This window comes from Euprymna scolopes, chromosome 31 (assembly GCF_053919585.1).
Source record: "Euprymna scolopes isolate OS-2025 chromosome 31, ASM5391958v1, whole genome shotgun sequence".
Lineage (NCBI taxonomy): Eukaryota > Metazoa > Mollusca > Cephalopoda > Sepiida > Sepiolidae > Euprymna > Euprymna scolopes.
In genome coordinates, this window is record NC_136512.1 from 50,587,804 (window position 1) to 50,604,160 (window position 16,357).

Consider the following 16,357-nt stretch of genomic DNA (forward strand, 5'->3'; position numbering starts at 1 on the left):
GTCTAATTTCTTTCTTATTTTTTTTTTTTTTTGGTCAATTATTGTAAACCTTTTTGCATATATTTGTTAAAGTTCACATTTGATTGATAAATGATTTAAAATGTTCTAGACTAGGTTTTTCAATTTTGTTGTCTGGACATTGTTGTTGTCTGTCATTGGCTGCTTCCGAAATAAATAATGTTTCTGGTACTTCTTCACTTTGGACACAAGTGAAAAATATAGATAAAAATCTCATGACGAGTTTATGAAAATCTTGGATAAAATAGATAAAGGGAAAACATTTAGAATTTTTCTGAATTAAAAAGGAAATTATATCTACATTTAAATTTAATCCTCCCCCTACCCCCAAAAAGAAGAATGAGATTCAGGCATTTCTTACTGTAACTAATGCAACAAATGTTACTAAAGGCAAGACTCTTCTACCTACCTGGATATGTTTATTTGTGTTTAAACTTATTTTAAAGTGTTTCTTCAGTTCAAACCAAACTGCATGTTCAAGCTGTTGAGTTAGAATAAAAAAAATGGCTGTTCATAAGCCCTTCACATACAACTGCTCAAAATCAAAAATCAAACAAACACTAGTAGAAACATCGAGCAAAAAATGTTATGTTCTACCAGTATTTTGTTTAATTTTCGATTTTTAGCTAATTAGACAAAATTTTAAACTTAGAATGGGCTGGAAATGATTATCATTTTACATTAAATTTATTTGTGAAACTGCTTTCCTATTCGAAATTCTAAAATAATTTTTTTTTTCTTTCTGTCACATAATCATCTAAGGAAAAAAAAAGAATCTCATTTTGATTTAGTTAAAGATTAGTTAGAGATTCTCTGAATTTTCTAACTTGGGTTACAATATATATATATATATATATATATAGTAGGTAATGTGCAAACAGAAAATTCTCACACAGAAAAAACTAAACTTAAAATAACATTGTTTTAAAACTGGAATGAGATTGGAAATGCCAGGTAAAATGTGGAACTATTAAAAAAAAAATTCTCATTAAGATTTTAGAAGGAAATATTTTTTGTTGAACTTTTTTTTTAACTTCATAAAATTTTGAAGCTGTGAACTAGAAATACATTTTTCTTTTCATGTAAATTTTTACTAATTGCCTCGTCTTATGTAGATGCCTCCAACAGTGAAAATATAGATCCTGGCAAGAGGCATCAGATTAGTGGATTGGATTATCTTGAGAAACGTGGCAGAGTTCGACGTAAATCCAGCAACTTAATACCAGGTAATTAAAGTAATTAAAAAAATATTTTTGTTTTTTGCCTAAGTTTTAAATTTTAACATGAAAATTAATGTATTGATTCGAAGATATTTTTTAATTAAATTGATTAATCTTCCTTTAAATGTATTTATCACTTACATTCAGTAAATGTTTGTGTGATGTATATGTACAGACAGAGTACATGATTCATCCAATGGATATCATTACAGCCTTTGCAATCATCTGAGTGCAAATATCATTCAATCATTTAGATATTAATGATGTTAGGAGATTATGAAACCGATCAGAAACAAATATTGTTTACATTTGTTCGGTTGATTAATCATGGTAATATTAGCTAACGTTAGGTTCATATTACGTTGAAAAATGATGCATGCACATTTCTGAACATTGCCATTGAGTGGAGATTGTTCATCAGTTTTTATCAGAATCTGTTCTGTTAATTCTTTTCTCTTTTTGGAGTTTTGTAAATAATTTGATTCAGTCACTCTTAATCGAACACAATTGATGAACCTATGTGTGATGCAAAGTGTGATTTGAAGTTTCTCCATGCACAGTACAAATATTTGTCCATGGCAGCTTTGACCACTGTAACACCTAAATTAAATGCAACAAATGACGTCAATATGCTAGTTTTGTCCACTTGACCTTTTAATAATTGCAAAATATACAAAAATCTATAAACTAAAAAAAAAAATAAATAAATATTTTCTTTGAATTTTCAAATGCGAGAAAAAATGCCTGCAAATTATTCCTTGATCTAATAAATATTTTATGGTTGCTCCTGTCAATTTTGTTTCTTGGTTGCAATTTAAAAACAAATAATTATCTTAGTGTATTCAAGTGTAAAATAATTATATAATTAGAAGAGTTTTGTAGGTTCCATATATTTCAGAATTCCAATACTTATATTTACTATTAAATTAAAGATGCAGCTGTATCGGTGATATGTGTAGAGAATGCAGAGGCAATAAATAAAATCCAATTTTCGTTCATATTGAAGACATTTTAACGTAACATTTCAACTTTGTCCACCTGTCATTTTCTTCAAATTCATTTTTGTCATAGCCTCAAAAATACCTTCAGATTGTCAATCTTTATCAATTGCCAATCTTCTGCAGCATGAAAATCAAACATTATTCATTGACCATTCCTCTCTGCCTCTCTTTCTCTCTGCCTTTCTGCACATGTTTGCACCGTCTGTGCACTATTACTATTGATGATCAAATTTTTGTTGCACAATTTTTCTTGTGTTTTACACGAGACATGAAATCATGTTAAATGTGCATTTCATATTCATGGTTTTACTATCATCAAGTAAACCTTTTCTTACAGACAATTCTTGTAGAAAATGCAAATGCAAGTAGAGGGTAAACTTCACTTTTTGATGGTTGCCCATGGTATGAAAATATTTGACCAAAATGTGCAACTTTTCCCTTATTAATTCCAATCTTTGTCATGTTTTAATCTTTACATTTGTTTGTCCACTGCAAAAAAACTGAGGGGGGAAAAAACATTGAAATAGTATGTACTGTAAAGATACTAGTAAGAGTGTGAGCATACTGTGGACCAAACACTTCTATTTATACCCAGTGTTGCCCGGGAGTGAAAGAGGGATGACTAACTTTTTAAAGAAAAAATGAAGTGATTTTGGTGACTTAAATTTTGTAAGCAAATTATTTTATGAAACAGGAATTTTTAAAAACTTCCCTTTTAATGTTTAAAGATATTTATGTAGAAATAAATGCAAATAATGTGATTAATTTTCTTTAATATATAAGAATATTCTGTATAAGGAAAAATTTCTGCCCTAAAACTTCTTTACTGGAACAAATATTTTCAAGAAGGACTAACCAAAAAAAATTTATGTTAATAACATGGGGAAGAAACCAAATATTTTAAATCCAACAATATAATGTGTTACAATTGTTCACTGCCACTTCTTTGAAATTGTTTTTATCTACATTAACAAAAACCCTACCACATGATAAATAACATAGAGCGGTCTTTAAGAATATTGTAAAAAGTAATTTCAATCTATTACTACAGATTAGCTAATTGTTAACTTGCTTTGTCATTGAGATTACATAGAGATTTTGTTCAAATTATAGTCTACAAAAAATATTTAAAATATTAAAGATTCAAAGGATGTAATTTCAACTACCCAATGTGTAAAAATATATTTAATCTGTTTAATCAGGATCATAGACTAACATTTTTATAAATTACGTTTTTTACCTCAAATTCTTAGATTGTTTGAAAAAAATATACAAATTACAATTTCTCAAGTACAAATCATTTTAATAATCTTAAGATCTGTCTTTGGAATTTCTTTAATATTTTTAAAAATAATTTTGTGACTACAATTAAGTTATTTAACAATTTAAGTTTATAGTTAATATCTTTTTTCTATTTTAAGTAGATGTGAAACCAATAAAAAAACATTCGTAAAATTAATAATTGTAAAACATTTAAAACTTAGAAATCTTCATTTTTAATATCTAATTAAAGTAAAATGATCGTTAAAATAATTACAATGATTTAATTTTGTTATTTATAATTTCATACGCATTTAAACCAAATTCTTTTCTTGCTTTATAGATTTCAATTTGTTGAAACCTCAGAAATTGAGAAAAGGTAAGAACCGCAAGGAATCTTGTTTGGGAATTTTTTTTAGATAAGGATTGATAATTTTAATTATTTGGATATTATTCTCACATTTCGGCTGATATAATCTCCAATTTTCTTCATGCTGATCGACAGAACCAAACAGAAAGTGCTAAGTAATAATTAGTGACAGTTTTCTGAAGGTTGAAGTTTCAGTTCTCACTACAGCAGATATTAACTAAGAATATAATAAAAATTACTTTAGATTTCTAGTCAGGTGTGACTAACGAAGTAAGAACCATTTATTCTTATGAATTAAATAAAAGGTTCAGTTTGGAATTCAGTACAGATTTTAGAGTTGGACATAATTCCTGAGTTAGGCACATTAAGAATGTAAAAGGTTACATCAGTCTCAATCTTTGAAAAATAAACAGTAATGCAAATAATACAAAAAGAATCTGTATATAACAGTATTTAAAAATTCAAACATTTTGATGGATAAAATTACTTATTACTTTTGCCTTTTAAAAATGATTACATCATTTAATTTTCATAATGCATTATATTTCCAACAATTACTTAATGTTGATCTGAACTTTCTTATTTCTCTATTATTAGGTACGTGCAAAATGAATAGCCGATGCTCAAAATGTATTAACATTTTAACCCATCCCTTTACTTAAAAATTCATTAAAAATCAGGAAATGAATCAATTTTAATGAAAATTTCAGTATTTATCAAATAATGATCACGGAATATAATGAATCCATTATTTTTTTGTTTGAATCTTAGTGGAAATGTGTTATTTTGTTTAAACAAAAAACACCTTTACTTATGATTTTCAGTAGTCAAAAAAAAAAAAAAAAATGAATTTAGTTTTGCTTTTTTATGAAAATAAAGCATTGTAAATTGTAACAATAAAAATAAATTTTTTCAGGAACATTATAAAAAAAAGCCCCTAAAGTCCATATTAACGAAATTGATATAACCTGAAGAAAAATTGATCTCGAGCTACTGATATTGAATTAAGCATTGTTTATTTAATATTTTCATACAAAATAAGTATAATTTCAAAAAATATTTCCTCTTTTTTTTTTTTTCAAGATTACATTTTTAGCATAATTTTTATTTGTAAGATTCTAATATTTTCATTGCACGAATGAATATGTAATTTTAACATAATTTTTATATAATCTTGAAAAAGTAAAAATAATTTTTTTTCTTTAAAAGTGGGAATACACAAAAATAATTAAATTAAAAAAAGATAAAACTTATACAAACTTTCCTGATAGAAATGTGCAGATGTATGACTGGGAGAAAAAAAAAAAACAATTGGTTTGCACCCTTTCTCTCACTTCAACCACCTGACGTCATTTTCAGATAGCCTTTTGGCTTTCTGACATATAGGCCTTTTGTAGAACTCATTTTAGATGATTTTTCGCTTGTTTTGATTGTACAAAGCCAGAATCTCTTGCTTTTTATGGCTAATTAAGTTATTTTTTGTACAAACAAGGTGTTTTTTTTAAATATTTAATTCAATATCTTAAAACTTTTCTAATTATCTTTGAAATAGTCCCAGAAAACTAATATTTATCTTTTAGCTGAACTTGTCAGTTTCCCAATGTCGCCATGAAAACATTTTTCCTTATAACTTTTTTTTTTCACGTATAAAAATATTTTTTCCCTTTTGGAAATTAACTTTATTCTTTCATCTTGCAAATACAATCAAAAAGTAATCGGAAATTATGATAACCCAGCTTTAATAACTCTGTCTTATCGCCAGTAATGCACGTATCTATCTATAATACTTTCTAATGGTACAATTAAATATCAAAATTAATGCTCTGTATTTAATTGTCTATCATCGTTGAACTTATGTCATAGTTTATCTTTAAATTATTTAAATATGTATTGAACTTTTACCTGAATGAGGTTTAAAATCAAAGCAAATTTTTATGAAATTATTAAAAACGCAACAATCCCATGTTTAAGAATAGAAATTATTAAGACCGTGACATTTGTGATCTTAACTTTAAGGAAATCCTAAAAAATGGGATTCATTATTGCATGAAAATATTATATATTTTTTTTTTTTTTTTATTAATTATGTAAATTATATGAAGTGTAGTTGTAAATGCTAACACAACAAAATAGTCAATCAAAAATAAATTATGCTGAGACACTAAGGGGAATAACTTTGTTTATAATATTCCGCAAGGGAGATAATGCATGCAAATAATTTTTTTTTTGTTTTTCTCTTTTTGTTAGGATGCAACAATTATGGTATATTATAAATAGTTATTTCTCTTCGCATCATGCTTAATTTATTTATATTGGCCATATATAAAATTTCGGCTGGATGTCTTTTATCATACAACTTGCTATGACTTACTGTTTTTTTTTTTTTTTTCAACACAAACATAATATGGTTTTATGCAATAAGTTGTTTTAAAATGGTTTGAGCATATTTTAAGATTTCCTTAAATTAATGTTCACGCTAATAAAAAAAGAAAAAGTTCAAATAATCTGATGCAACAGGTTCAGGGGAGGTAACAAAAAGTGACAAATATTCCTCAACCCTTCATTTAAATGCATTCATAATTTGTGCATTTCTTATATGTTCCAAATTTTATTAAAGTGATCCTTAATAATCTTTGTATTTTTTTATATTGCAGGTTACCGACGAGTAAGTAAAGAAAATGGTTTTATTTTTTTAGTTTTTCTAATATTAAAGATTCAAAGTTTTCAATCGAATCCAAATATCAAATTTTTAGTATGAGCATAAAGGAAGAAAGTACTATAGTAAAAAAGGGATCAATTTATGTCTTATAAGAATGGGTGTCAATAGATATAGATGTATGTGTGTATAAGTGTATGTGTGTAGGTGTAGCTTCGTATTGTATGTAGCTGAATATGTTTGTGTATATGTACATGAGATTCTATATATTTGTATGTTTGATAGAAGTTTGTACATTGATATGTAAGTATATGTATATTCGTATGTGTATGTCTGTGTGTGTATATATGTTAAAAAAAATACTATATTGAGTATCTATTTTTGTTTCAATATTTATTTGACACTCCTTAACAACACAAGTGGAGGTTAGTAGTAGTAGTATAAAATATACTTATCGTAATTATCTACATCTGATAAAAAAAATCAAGATAAATGTATACATTTACACTCTAAAACAGTAATCTATTTTAATCTAACCAACTAGACTTTGATTTTATTGCCTTCATTTTGATTAAAAAGTTTTCGGCACTCTTCACTTCAACTGGATTAATAGGTGACTAATGAATAATATTAAATGACAAATTACTTTTGATCTTGCAATTCTGCTCTGGTATCAGACCTTGTAAGTCTACATAATCTGTTTACTCTATATAATTTACCCAAAGTCAATTAAAAAAAAATATAGAAACAAGTTTCAAAAAAGTAGATGTATGGAATAAGTTTGAAGAAAGTATATGTATGGAATTGATTTTTAAAAAAAAAGATATATATTGAATCAATTTAAAAAGCATATGTATGAAATCATTTAAAAAAATGTATATATATGGAATCAACTTAAAAGAGGTATATTATTTTTAAAAAATTATATACAGTGGGAAAAATAAGTGTTGGACACATCCCATTATTCTTTATTTAACACATTTTTTATGCAGCAAATGACGCGAAAATTTAACAAGAAATAATTACTAATTTAACAATAACAAATAACTTTAGAAATTGGAACCTTTTAATGCATAACAAAAATTATATAATAAAAACGAGAATAGCCGGAAAAAAGTATTGGACACACTAACACAATTTCATCTAATATTTAGTTGAAAACCCTTTATTGGCTATTACAGCTTCGAGACGTTTTCTATACGACAAAACTAATTTGTGACAATGTTCAGGCAAGATTTTGGCCCACTCTTCAACACATACTTTCTTCAAATCCTGAATATTATGTGGATCTCTCCATAGATTTTCTATAGAATTTAAGTCTGGGGACTGACTCGGCCACTTAAGAACATCTATTTGGTTCTGTACAAACCAATCGGAGGTTAGTTTAGTATGTTTGGGATCATTATCTTGTTGAAAGATCCATTCTTGTCACATACCTAACACATTGGAAGCAGGCAAGAGATTATTTTCAAGAATTTCCCGATATTTGGCTGCATTCATCTTTCCATCTATAATATGAAGTGGCCCAGTACCATTTGAAGAGAAGCATCCCCAGAACATGACATTTCCACCACCAAACTTTACAGTGGGGAGGGTGTTCTTGGGATCGTGCACTGTGCCATCTCTTCTCCATACTTGGCGTACAGAGTTAATGCCAAAAAGTTCCACTTTCGTCTCATCAGACCAGATCATATTCTTCCAGTAATCATCTGTTTTCAATAAGTGGTCTCTTGCAAACTCCAGATGAGCATTAACATGACATTTTTTTTAGTAATGGTGTCTTTCGAGGTGTACGTGATTTAAGACCATTGCATCGGAGTACATTACTAATTGTTGGTTTCGTTACTACTATCTCTGCTTCTTCCAAATCTTTCTGAAGTTCGCCTCGTGTGATTCTCTGTATGAAAAGTTCAGCAGCAACAATCTTTCTTACTGCTCGATCCAACATCTTGCGAGGAGCTCCGGTGCGTGGAAGGTTCACGGTTGAGTCATGCACCTTCCATTTCCTAATAAGGTCCCTATGGTTCTTACAGGGATTTTGAATTGAGCAGATATACGCCGAAAACCAATTCCATTCTTGTGCTCAGCAATAATCTTATCACGGACGACTTGAGAGAGTTCTTTACGTTTAATCATCCTGAGAACCTTCACGCGTGATGGCTTACTGGTGACTAACGTGTTCCAATACTTTCCAACGACGTAGAGTATGGTCTACAACAATCGAGAAACTTCTAAAATGTATAATAGTGTCGGCAAATTAAAATGCAAATAACAATTTCCAGCATTATTTATAAAAATAATAATAAAATATAATTTAAAACAATGTGTCCAATACTTTTTTTCCGGCTATTCTCGTTTTTATTATATACTTTTGGTATGCATTAAAAGGTTCCAATTTCTAAAGTTATTTCTTATTGTTAAATTAGTAACTATTTCTTGTTAAATTTTCATGTCATTCACTGCATAAAAAATGTATTAAATAAAGAATAATGGGATGTGTCTAACATTTATTTTCCCCACTGTATATATATATATATATATATATATATATATATACATATATATGGAATTAACTTAAAAAAGTATATTATTTAAAAAAAAAATATCTATATATATGAAATCAATTTGAAAAAAGTATAAATATGGAATCGATTTAAAAAAAAAGTATATGTAAGTAAACAATTAAAAAAGAAATACTGAATCAATTTTAAAAAGTTTATGTATTGAATTAATTTTTAAAAAAGTATATGTATTGAATTAATTTTTAAAAAGTTTACGTATTGAATAAATTTTTAAAAAAGTATATGTATTGAATAAATTTTTAAAAAAGTATATGTATTGAATTAATTTTTTAAAAAGTATATGTATTGAATTAATTTTAAAAAAAGTATATGTATTGAATTAATTTTTAAAAAAGTATATGTATTGAATTAATTTTTCAAAAATTATATGTATTGAATTAATTTTTAAAAAAGTATATGTATTGAATTAATTTTTTAAAAAAGTTTATCTATTGAATAAATTTTAAAAAAAGTATATGTATTGAATTAATTTTTAAAAAAGTATATGTATTGAATTAATTTTTAAAAAAGTATATGTATTGAATTAATTTTTCAAAAATTATATGTATTGAATTAATTTTTAAAAAAGTATATGTATTGAATTAATTTTTAAAAAGTATATGTATTGAATTAATTTTTAAAAAAGTATATGTATTGAATTAATTTTTAAAAAAGTATATGTATTGAATTAATTTTTAAAAAATTATATGTATTGAATTAATTTTTAAAAAAGTATATGTATTGAATTAATTTTTAAAAAAAGTTTATCTATTGAATAAATTTTTAAAAAAGTATATGTATTGAATTAATTTTTAAAAAAGTATATGTATTGAATTAATTTTTAAAAAAGTTTATGTATTGAATTAATTTTTCAAAAATTATATGTATTGAATTAATTTTTAAAAAAGTATATGTATTGAATTAATTTTTAAAAAGTATATGTATTGAATTAATTTTTAAAAAAGTATATGTATTGAATTAATTTTTAAAAAAGTATATGTATTGAATTAATTTTTTAAAAAAGTATATGTATTGAATTCATTTTTAAAAAAGTATATGTATTGAATTAATTTTTAAAAAAGTATATGTATTGAATTCATTTTTAAAAAAGTATATGTATTGAATTCATTTTTAAAAAAGTATATGTATTGAATTAATTTTTAAAAAAGTATATGTATTGAATTAATTTTTAAAAAAATTTATGTATTGAATTAATTTTTAAAAAAGTATATGTATTGAATTAATTTTTAAAAAAGTATATGTATTGAATTAATTTTTAAAAAAGTATATGTATTGAATTAATTTTTAAAAAAGTATATGTATTGAATTAATTTTAAAAAAGTATATGTACTGAATTAATTTTTAAAAAAGTATATGTATTGAATTAATTTTAAAAAGTTTATGTATTGAATTAATTTTTAAAAAAGTTTATGTATTGAATCAATTTTTAAAAAAGTATATGTATTGAATCAATTTTTAAAAAAGTATATGTATTGAATCAATTTTTAAAAAAGTATATGTATTGAATTAATATTTAAAAAAGTATATGCATTAAATTAATTTTTAAAAAAGTATATGCATTAAATTAATTTATTTTAAATTATCATGCATTAAATTATTTTTTTTAAATTATATGCATTAAATTAATTTTTTTTTTAGATTATATGCATTAAATTAATTTTTCAAAAATTATATGCATTGAATTAATTTTTCAAAAATTATATGCATCGAATTAATTTTTCAAAAATTATATGCATTGAATTAATTTTTCAAAATTTATATGCATTGAATTAATTTTTCAAAATTTATATGCATTGAATTAATTTTTCAAAAATTATATGCATTGAATTAATTTTTCAAAAATTATATGCATTGAATTAATTTTTCAAAAATTATATGCATTGAATTAATTTTTCAAAAATTATATGCATTGAATTAATTTTTCCAAAATTATATGCATTGAATTAATTTTTCCAAAATTATATGCATTGAATTAATTTTTCCAAAATTATATGCATTGAATTAATTTTTCCAAAATTATATGCATTGAATTAATTTTTCAAAAATTATATGCATTGAATTAATTTTTCAAAAATTATATGCATTGAATTAATTTTTCCAAAATTATATGCATTGAATTAATTTTTCAAAAATTATATGCATTGAATTAATTTTTCAAAAAATTATATGTATGAAATTGATTTTAAATAAAGCATATGCATAGAATCGATTTTATAGAAAGTATATGTATGGAATCGATTTTAAAGAAAGTATGTGTATTGAATCGATTTTAAAGAAAGTATATGTATTGAATTGATTTTAAAGAAAGTATATGTATTGAATCGATTTTAAAGAAAGTATATGTATTGAATCGATTTTAAAGAAAGTATATGTATTGAATCGATTTTAAAGAAAGTATATGTATTGAATCGATTTTAAAGAAAGTATATGTATTGAATCGATTTTAAAGAAAGTATGTGTATTGAATTGATTTTAAAGAAAGTATATGTATTGAATCGATTTTAAAGAAAGTATATGTATTGAATCGATTTTAAAGAAAGTATATGTATTGAATCGATTTTAAAGAAAGTATATGTATTGAATCGATTTTAAAGAAAGTATATGTATTGAATCGATTTTAAAGAAAGTATATGTATTGAATCGATTTTAAAGAAAGTATATGTATTGAATCGATTTTAAAGAAAGTATGTGTATTGAATTGATTTTATAGAAAGTATATGTATTGAATTGATTTAAAAAAAAAAAGGTATAAAAGATAATGCGAACTGAATGTCATCCAAACTCCAATTATCCTCTATCCATTATAAAACATCTTTATTTCATGTATACTTACCTCTGTTAATCAAGATATTTAAGAATTTAAGCACAGCTGTAAAAAGATAGTATATATCAACATTGAAATATACGAAATGAAACATTTAAAACCGTAAAAATAGAACAATTAGAAATATCATTTGGTTCACTGTTCCATCTAATTAGATGTTTAAAGCATGTATGAAATTCTTAATTGGTAAACATTTTCTCATAGCTTTGTCTTTTACATAAAAAATTATTTGAAACCGATTAATAGTGGTGAAAATTTATCAAATGATTATTAAGTCTTACACTGATAGAATATTAAATGATAATATCAAAGAGAAAAATAAAACTAAAAGAAAAAATAACAAATATAATCATAAAACGAATAGAAATATTAAGCATTCTGATAGATTACAAATAAAAAAAAAACCTGATGGAAAGCTTGTAACTGTAAAATAAGAGTGACTTGTTCTCTATAATTTGAATTTTCAATAATATATTGTTTAACTCTTATCCTCGAGTAGTCCCTGATCCTTGGTAAGTGATAACCCCATAGTATAAAGAAAAACAAATCATATTTAATTACAAAAATACCATCGTATATCACTATTAAACATTTTGATAGTTGATTGGAAAACTTATGTAGACTTCTAGATGATTCATTTAGATTATTCTTAGTGAGAAATTAGGAATCTTAAAATTTAAAGATGTAAAACAATTTACTACATCAGAGAAGTGAAATAGTTACAGACTGTAGACCTAGAATACACTTTAGTTTAGAATAATAAATTTAAATAAGAACTAAAACTAATGCCCTTTTAAATAAAAAAATTGAAAAAAATAGGAATCAAAATCTTTAATTTATTTTAAAAAAGTAAATCAATTAAAAACTAAAAAAAATAAATGCTTTACAAATTTTTTAATATAAATTTTAAATCTCATACTAGTGCATAAAGTAGAAGTGAAAATAAAACATGTTAATAAATGGATTGTGTGGTTGAGTCATTGTAGCAACTGCATCTTTTGTTTGTTTGACCAACTTAGAAATAATGAATACTAAAATTTTTTTATATAAATGAAGAGAAAATTCATTTGTTAATGAAAACAAATAAGGAATTACATTGATAACGGTAAGTTCACATGAACTGATTTAGCTAGCAAGAATTATCTATTAACTTACTTAAAGTGGATGTTGACTGACCAATTACTTCTGATTTTCCAGAAACATGTGTAAGATTGTTTTTGCTCCAAAATTGCCATAAAATCACAACATATCTGTGTGTATATCTGTATATATTTCATGAGTTAATAGAAAAAATATAAGTGCATTATCGTAGGCCATACAAGAGCTAATATTATTTTACTTAGCTATATGTTATGTCTACTTGAAATATTTCATCTGAAAATAAGGAAAAATTACTATTTACTTAGCTTTCCACACAGAATGAGACACAAAGTCAGTTTTTAATCTGGGTAAAAAATCAGTTCCTCAAAACGGGATACTCTAGATTGGAACAAAAATTAAAATTGCCTCGGTTTAGAAGGACTTCTTCATTGATGGAATAGAAGATAATACACTTTGCTCCTAGCCAAAAGACGAAGGATCTAAAGCCCTGTTATTTCTCCAGATAAATTCGTCAGTTTTGTTAAGTGTTAACAGCTGCAATTTCATTAGCCTTTTGCATTACACAGGACTGACGTATCTACTGGAAAACTAACAGGTCACAACTTTTCTAAATTCCAAGATGACTGCAAAACCCAAGTATCCTCAGTGGACACAATAATGTATAGTATTTAAATAAGATAATATTTTGTAATAAATTGATAATCGTGAAACTGGATCTGCCATTTTTATTGTTTGGTGTCTATTTATACTGACATGCACACTTACACCATTTTTTGTCATCATTTTTCTACAAATGTTTTATTTTCAGTCCGACCCTGGTTTTCCACGTTTAGTAAGTACTCTTTATATGCAACTTAGGAAATAGTGTTCCTATGAACTGTCGTTTTGTCATACCAATTTCTGCATGTCAATAGCAGTCTTGCCCTTTGATCCTCTAGTCATCTTGCATGTCTCAAGTGTGGAAACATCATCTTTCCTTTTTTGAAAACATCTTTTCATCTAGTTCATTCTTATATAAGAACATTTTCTTTCCAGTAGTTTCTATGTAGGTACCTTTTAGTTATTTTTTTATTTTAGTGTTTACCCAACATGCACCAGATTGTCTAAGTTGTAACAACAGACTGACTCCTCAACAGCAGTTATGGGGGTGCAGAATCTCTAGTTTATTTTACCCAATATGCATTATTTCTAGTGAACTTTGTGAAAATTCTGCAGTTGTTGTCTTTGTTTATTTGTATAATTTACTGTTATTATTAATATTTCTTTTGAAATAACTATTTTTCAAGACTAATAATATTAACAAATAAAAAACACCCTTCTTGTACGCTTGGTCCTGGATATAACCTTAAACTATATCCGATGGTGAGACTCCAGCTTGTGGGCTTTGGGGAGTGTGGTGCCACCCTTTAATTGCCATTGCTCCCATGTCTACTCTGACCCGGAGTAGCAGTACCTTTTAGGGTCCCAACTATGGGTTAAATAGAAATCGACTTAAAAAAACAAATATATTCTATAAAAAATTTTTCAAAATCGCTGGATTTGGCATTAAATAACCTGAAAAGGGTTGATATACCAAAAAACAAAAACAGCTAATCTGTCATGCTTTGTGCTGTCAGCAAAATATTCTTTAAATAAATTTGCATTTTAAATTCAAACAATTTAAATCTTTTTAAAGCAATAAATATTTTTGTTACAACAATAAATACAATTGTCAGCAAAATTCTTTTATAAATAAATTTTAACTTTTTAATTGATTTATTTATTTATTGTAACAATTTAATTTATTAAAAAATAAAAAGTCTCTTTCTTACTATTAATTATTGTAAGTTAAATATTCTTTGACTAAATGAATAAATATCACTTTGAAAAATTAATTTAAAACCGTAAAGATTTTACAAAAATTAAATTAAAATAAAAAGAATGCAAAGAATGTTTTTAAAACTTGTTAAGTGACAGAATTCGATTTATTTATGATTGAATGCTATTTTGAAAATAATTTTTTTTAAACAGGTCATGTCTAAATTTTTGACAACCAGTGACATCACATATTTGTCAATCTTATTGTGCAAGGTAAAATAAGATAACAAATGACATATTTTTATTCTACAAGCAATTTTTTAATGAGCCTCTCATTCATAGAAACAAAGAAAATTATTTGAAATTTTTTAGATCTTTATTTTATTTTTCTACTTTGGGATAAGATTTCTAAAGTTTTAATATAAAGCAAAGGAAACTGACAAACAAAAGAAAATTGAAATTCTTTCATTTTTCAAGTAGATGACCACTGGCCACTACTTATATAGTTACATTTCTCTTAATTAAATTCGAGGAATAATATTTTTATTTAAACTAAACTTCCTGTTCTCTAGCAATGAGTTTGTTTAGTTATCAAACAACAACCGTCTTAGTTTGAGGATATTTTGTGTTTTTCTTGTTCAGTTGCAGATGAAAGAATTGTATTTCAAGTTTTGTTATAAGGACAGTAAAAAACCTTGACTCAAAAGCAAAGATCAAGAGGGATCCAATGTTTTATAAAACTTGTATCTTTTTTTGGTTTGCTATGACATTTGATGCCTGAAAATGAATCCTGACCTTTTGCCATAGGAACTACATTGTTTACAAGAAATTTCACCTGGAATTTAAATTGTCCTCAGAAAATCTCTATAAAGAGAAATATAAACTCGTGACACTCATAAATTGCACTCAGAAGTATCAACATTCATTATTCTCTTTTTTTTTAATTTTTTTTAGTGTTTTTCAAAAATCATTTCAAAATCACAAACACAAATTGAGAAAAGAGTAAATATTTTTGATAACTTACAAAATCTAACGATCATTATCATAATTATTGCATCTAATCATCTATCAATCATTTTATATCAAGTTTAGTATCAGTAAATAGATACCCCACAAAAACCATTCATACATGTTTAGATTTTTTACTGTCTTCACTGATGGTCAGCACTTGAAGCTGTACAAAGCAGAGGTAAATGTTTGAAACACTGATAAATTGTATTAATTGACATTTTCTTTATGACGATTTAACAATGACACATTAAGATATTCAGCGTTTTGGAAGAGTCATATTATAGGTTAATATGAAGGTGGACTTAATCAGCTTCAAATCTTTGCAAATTCCCCAATTCTGTTTTTCACTGTTAACCGAGTAATTGCCCAATTCATCTCGCCTAGGACGATCAAGATCTTTTACTGCAATCTTCATAATTAATGATAATAACAGCGTCTATTTACTTCTTTCGTTTCTGTGTGCATATAAACTCAGACTGAATTGGGGATCTTAGTTCTTCTTATCTATATTCAGCCT

General features: G+C 25.3%; 2 protein-coding genes across 5 annotated transcripts in view; both read left to right on the forward strand.

Moving 5' to 3' along the window:
* LOC145255739 (pleckstrin homology domain-containing family G member 1-like) overlaps window positions 1–4,715 on the forward strand; it is a 521,632-nt gene extending 516,917 nt beyond the window's left edge. For 3 of the 4 annotated variants that reach the window (XM_080114374.1, XM_080114370.1, XM_080114373.1), the window contains exons 10-11: window positions 1,134–1,244; window positions 3,843–3,991. In XM_080114374.1, the coding sequence (XP_079970500.1) occupies window positions 1,134–1,244; window positions 3,843–3,922 (191 nt within the window). In that variant the 3' untranslated portion in view covers window positions 3,923–3,991. Of the gene's footprint in view, window positions 1–1,133; window positions 1,245–3,842 lie in introns of all 4 variants that reach the window. The other variant, XM_080114372.1, reaches the window with a different exon arrangement.
* A 9,095-nt stretch (window positions 4,716–13,810) lies between these two features.
* LOC145255740 (uncharacterized) overlaps window positions 13,811–16,357 on the forward strand; it is a 29,156-nt gene continuing 26,609 nt past the window's right edge. Inside the window, exon 1 of the mRNA XM_080114375.1 lies at window positions 13,811–13,864. Within this exon, the coding sequence (XP_079970501.1) occupies window positions 13,826–13,864 (39 nt within the window). The 5' untranslated portion in view covers window positions 13,811–13,825. The remainder of the gene's footprint in view (window positions 13,865–16,357) is intronic.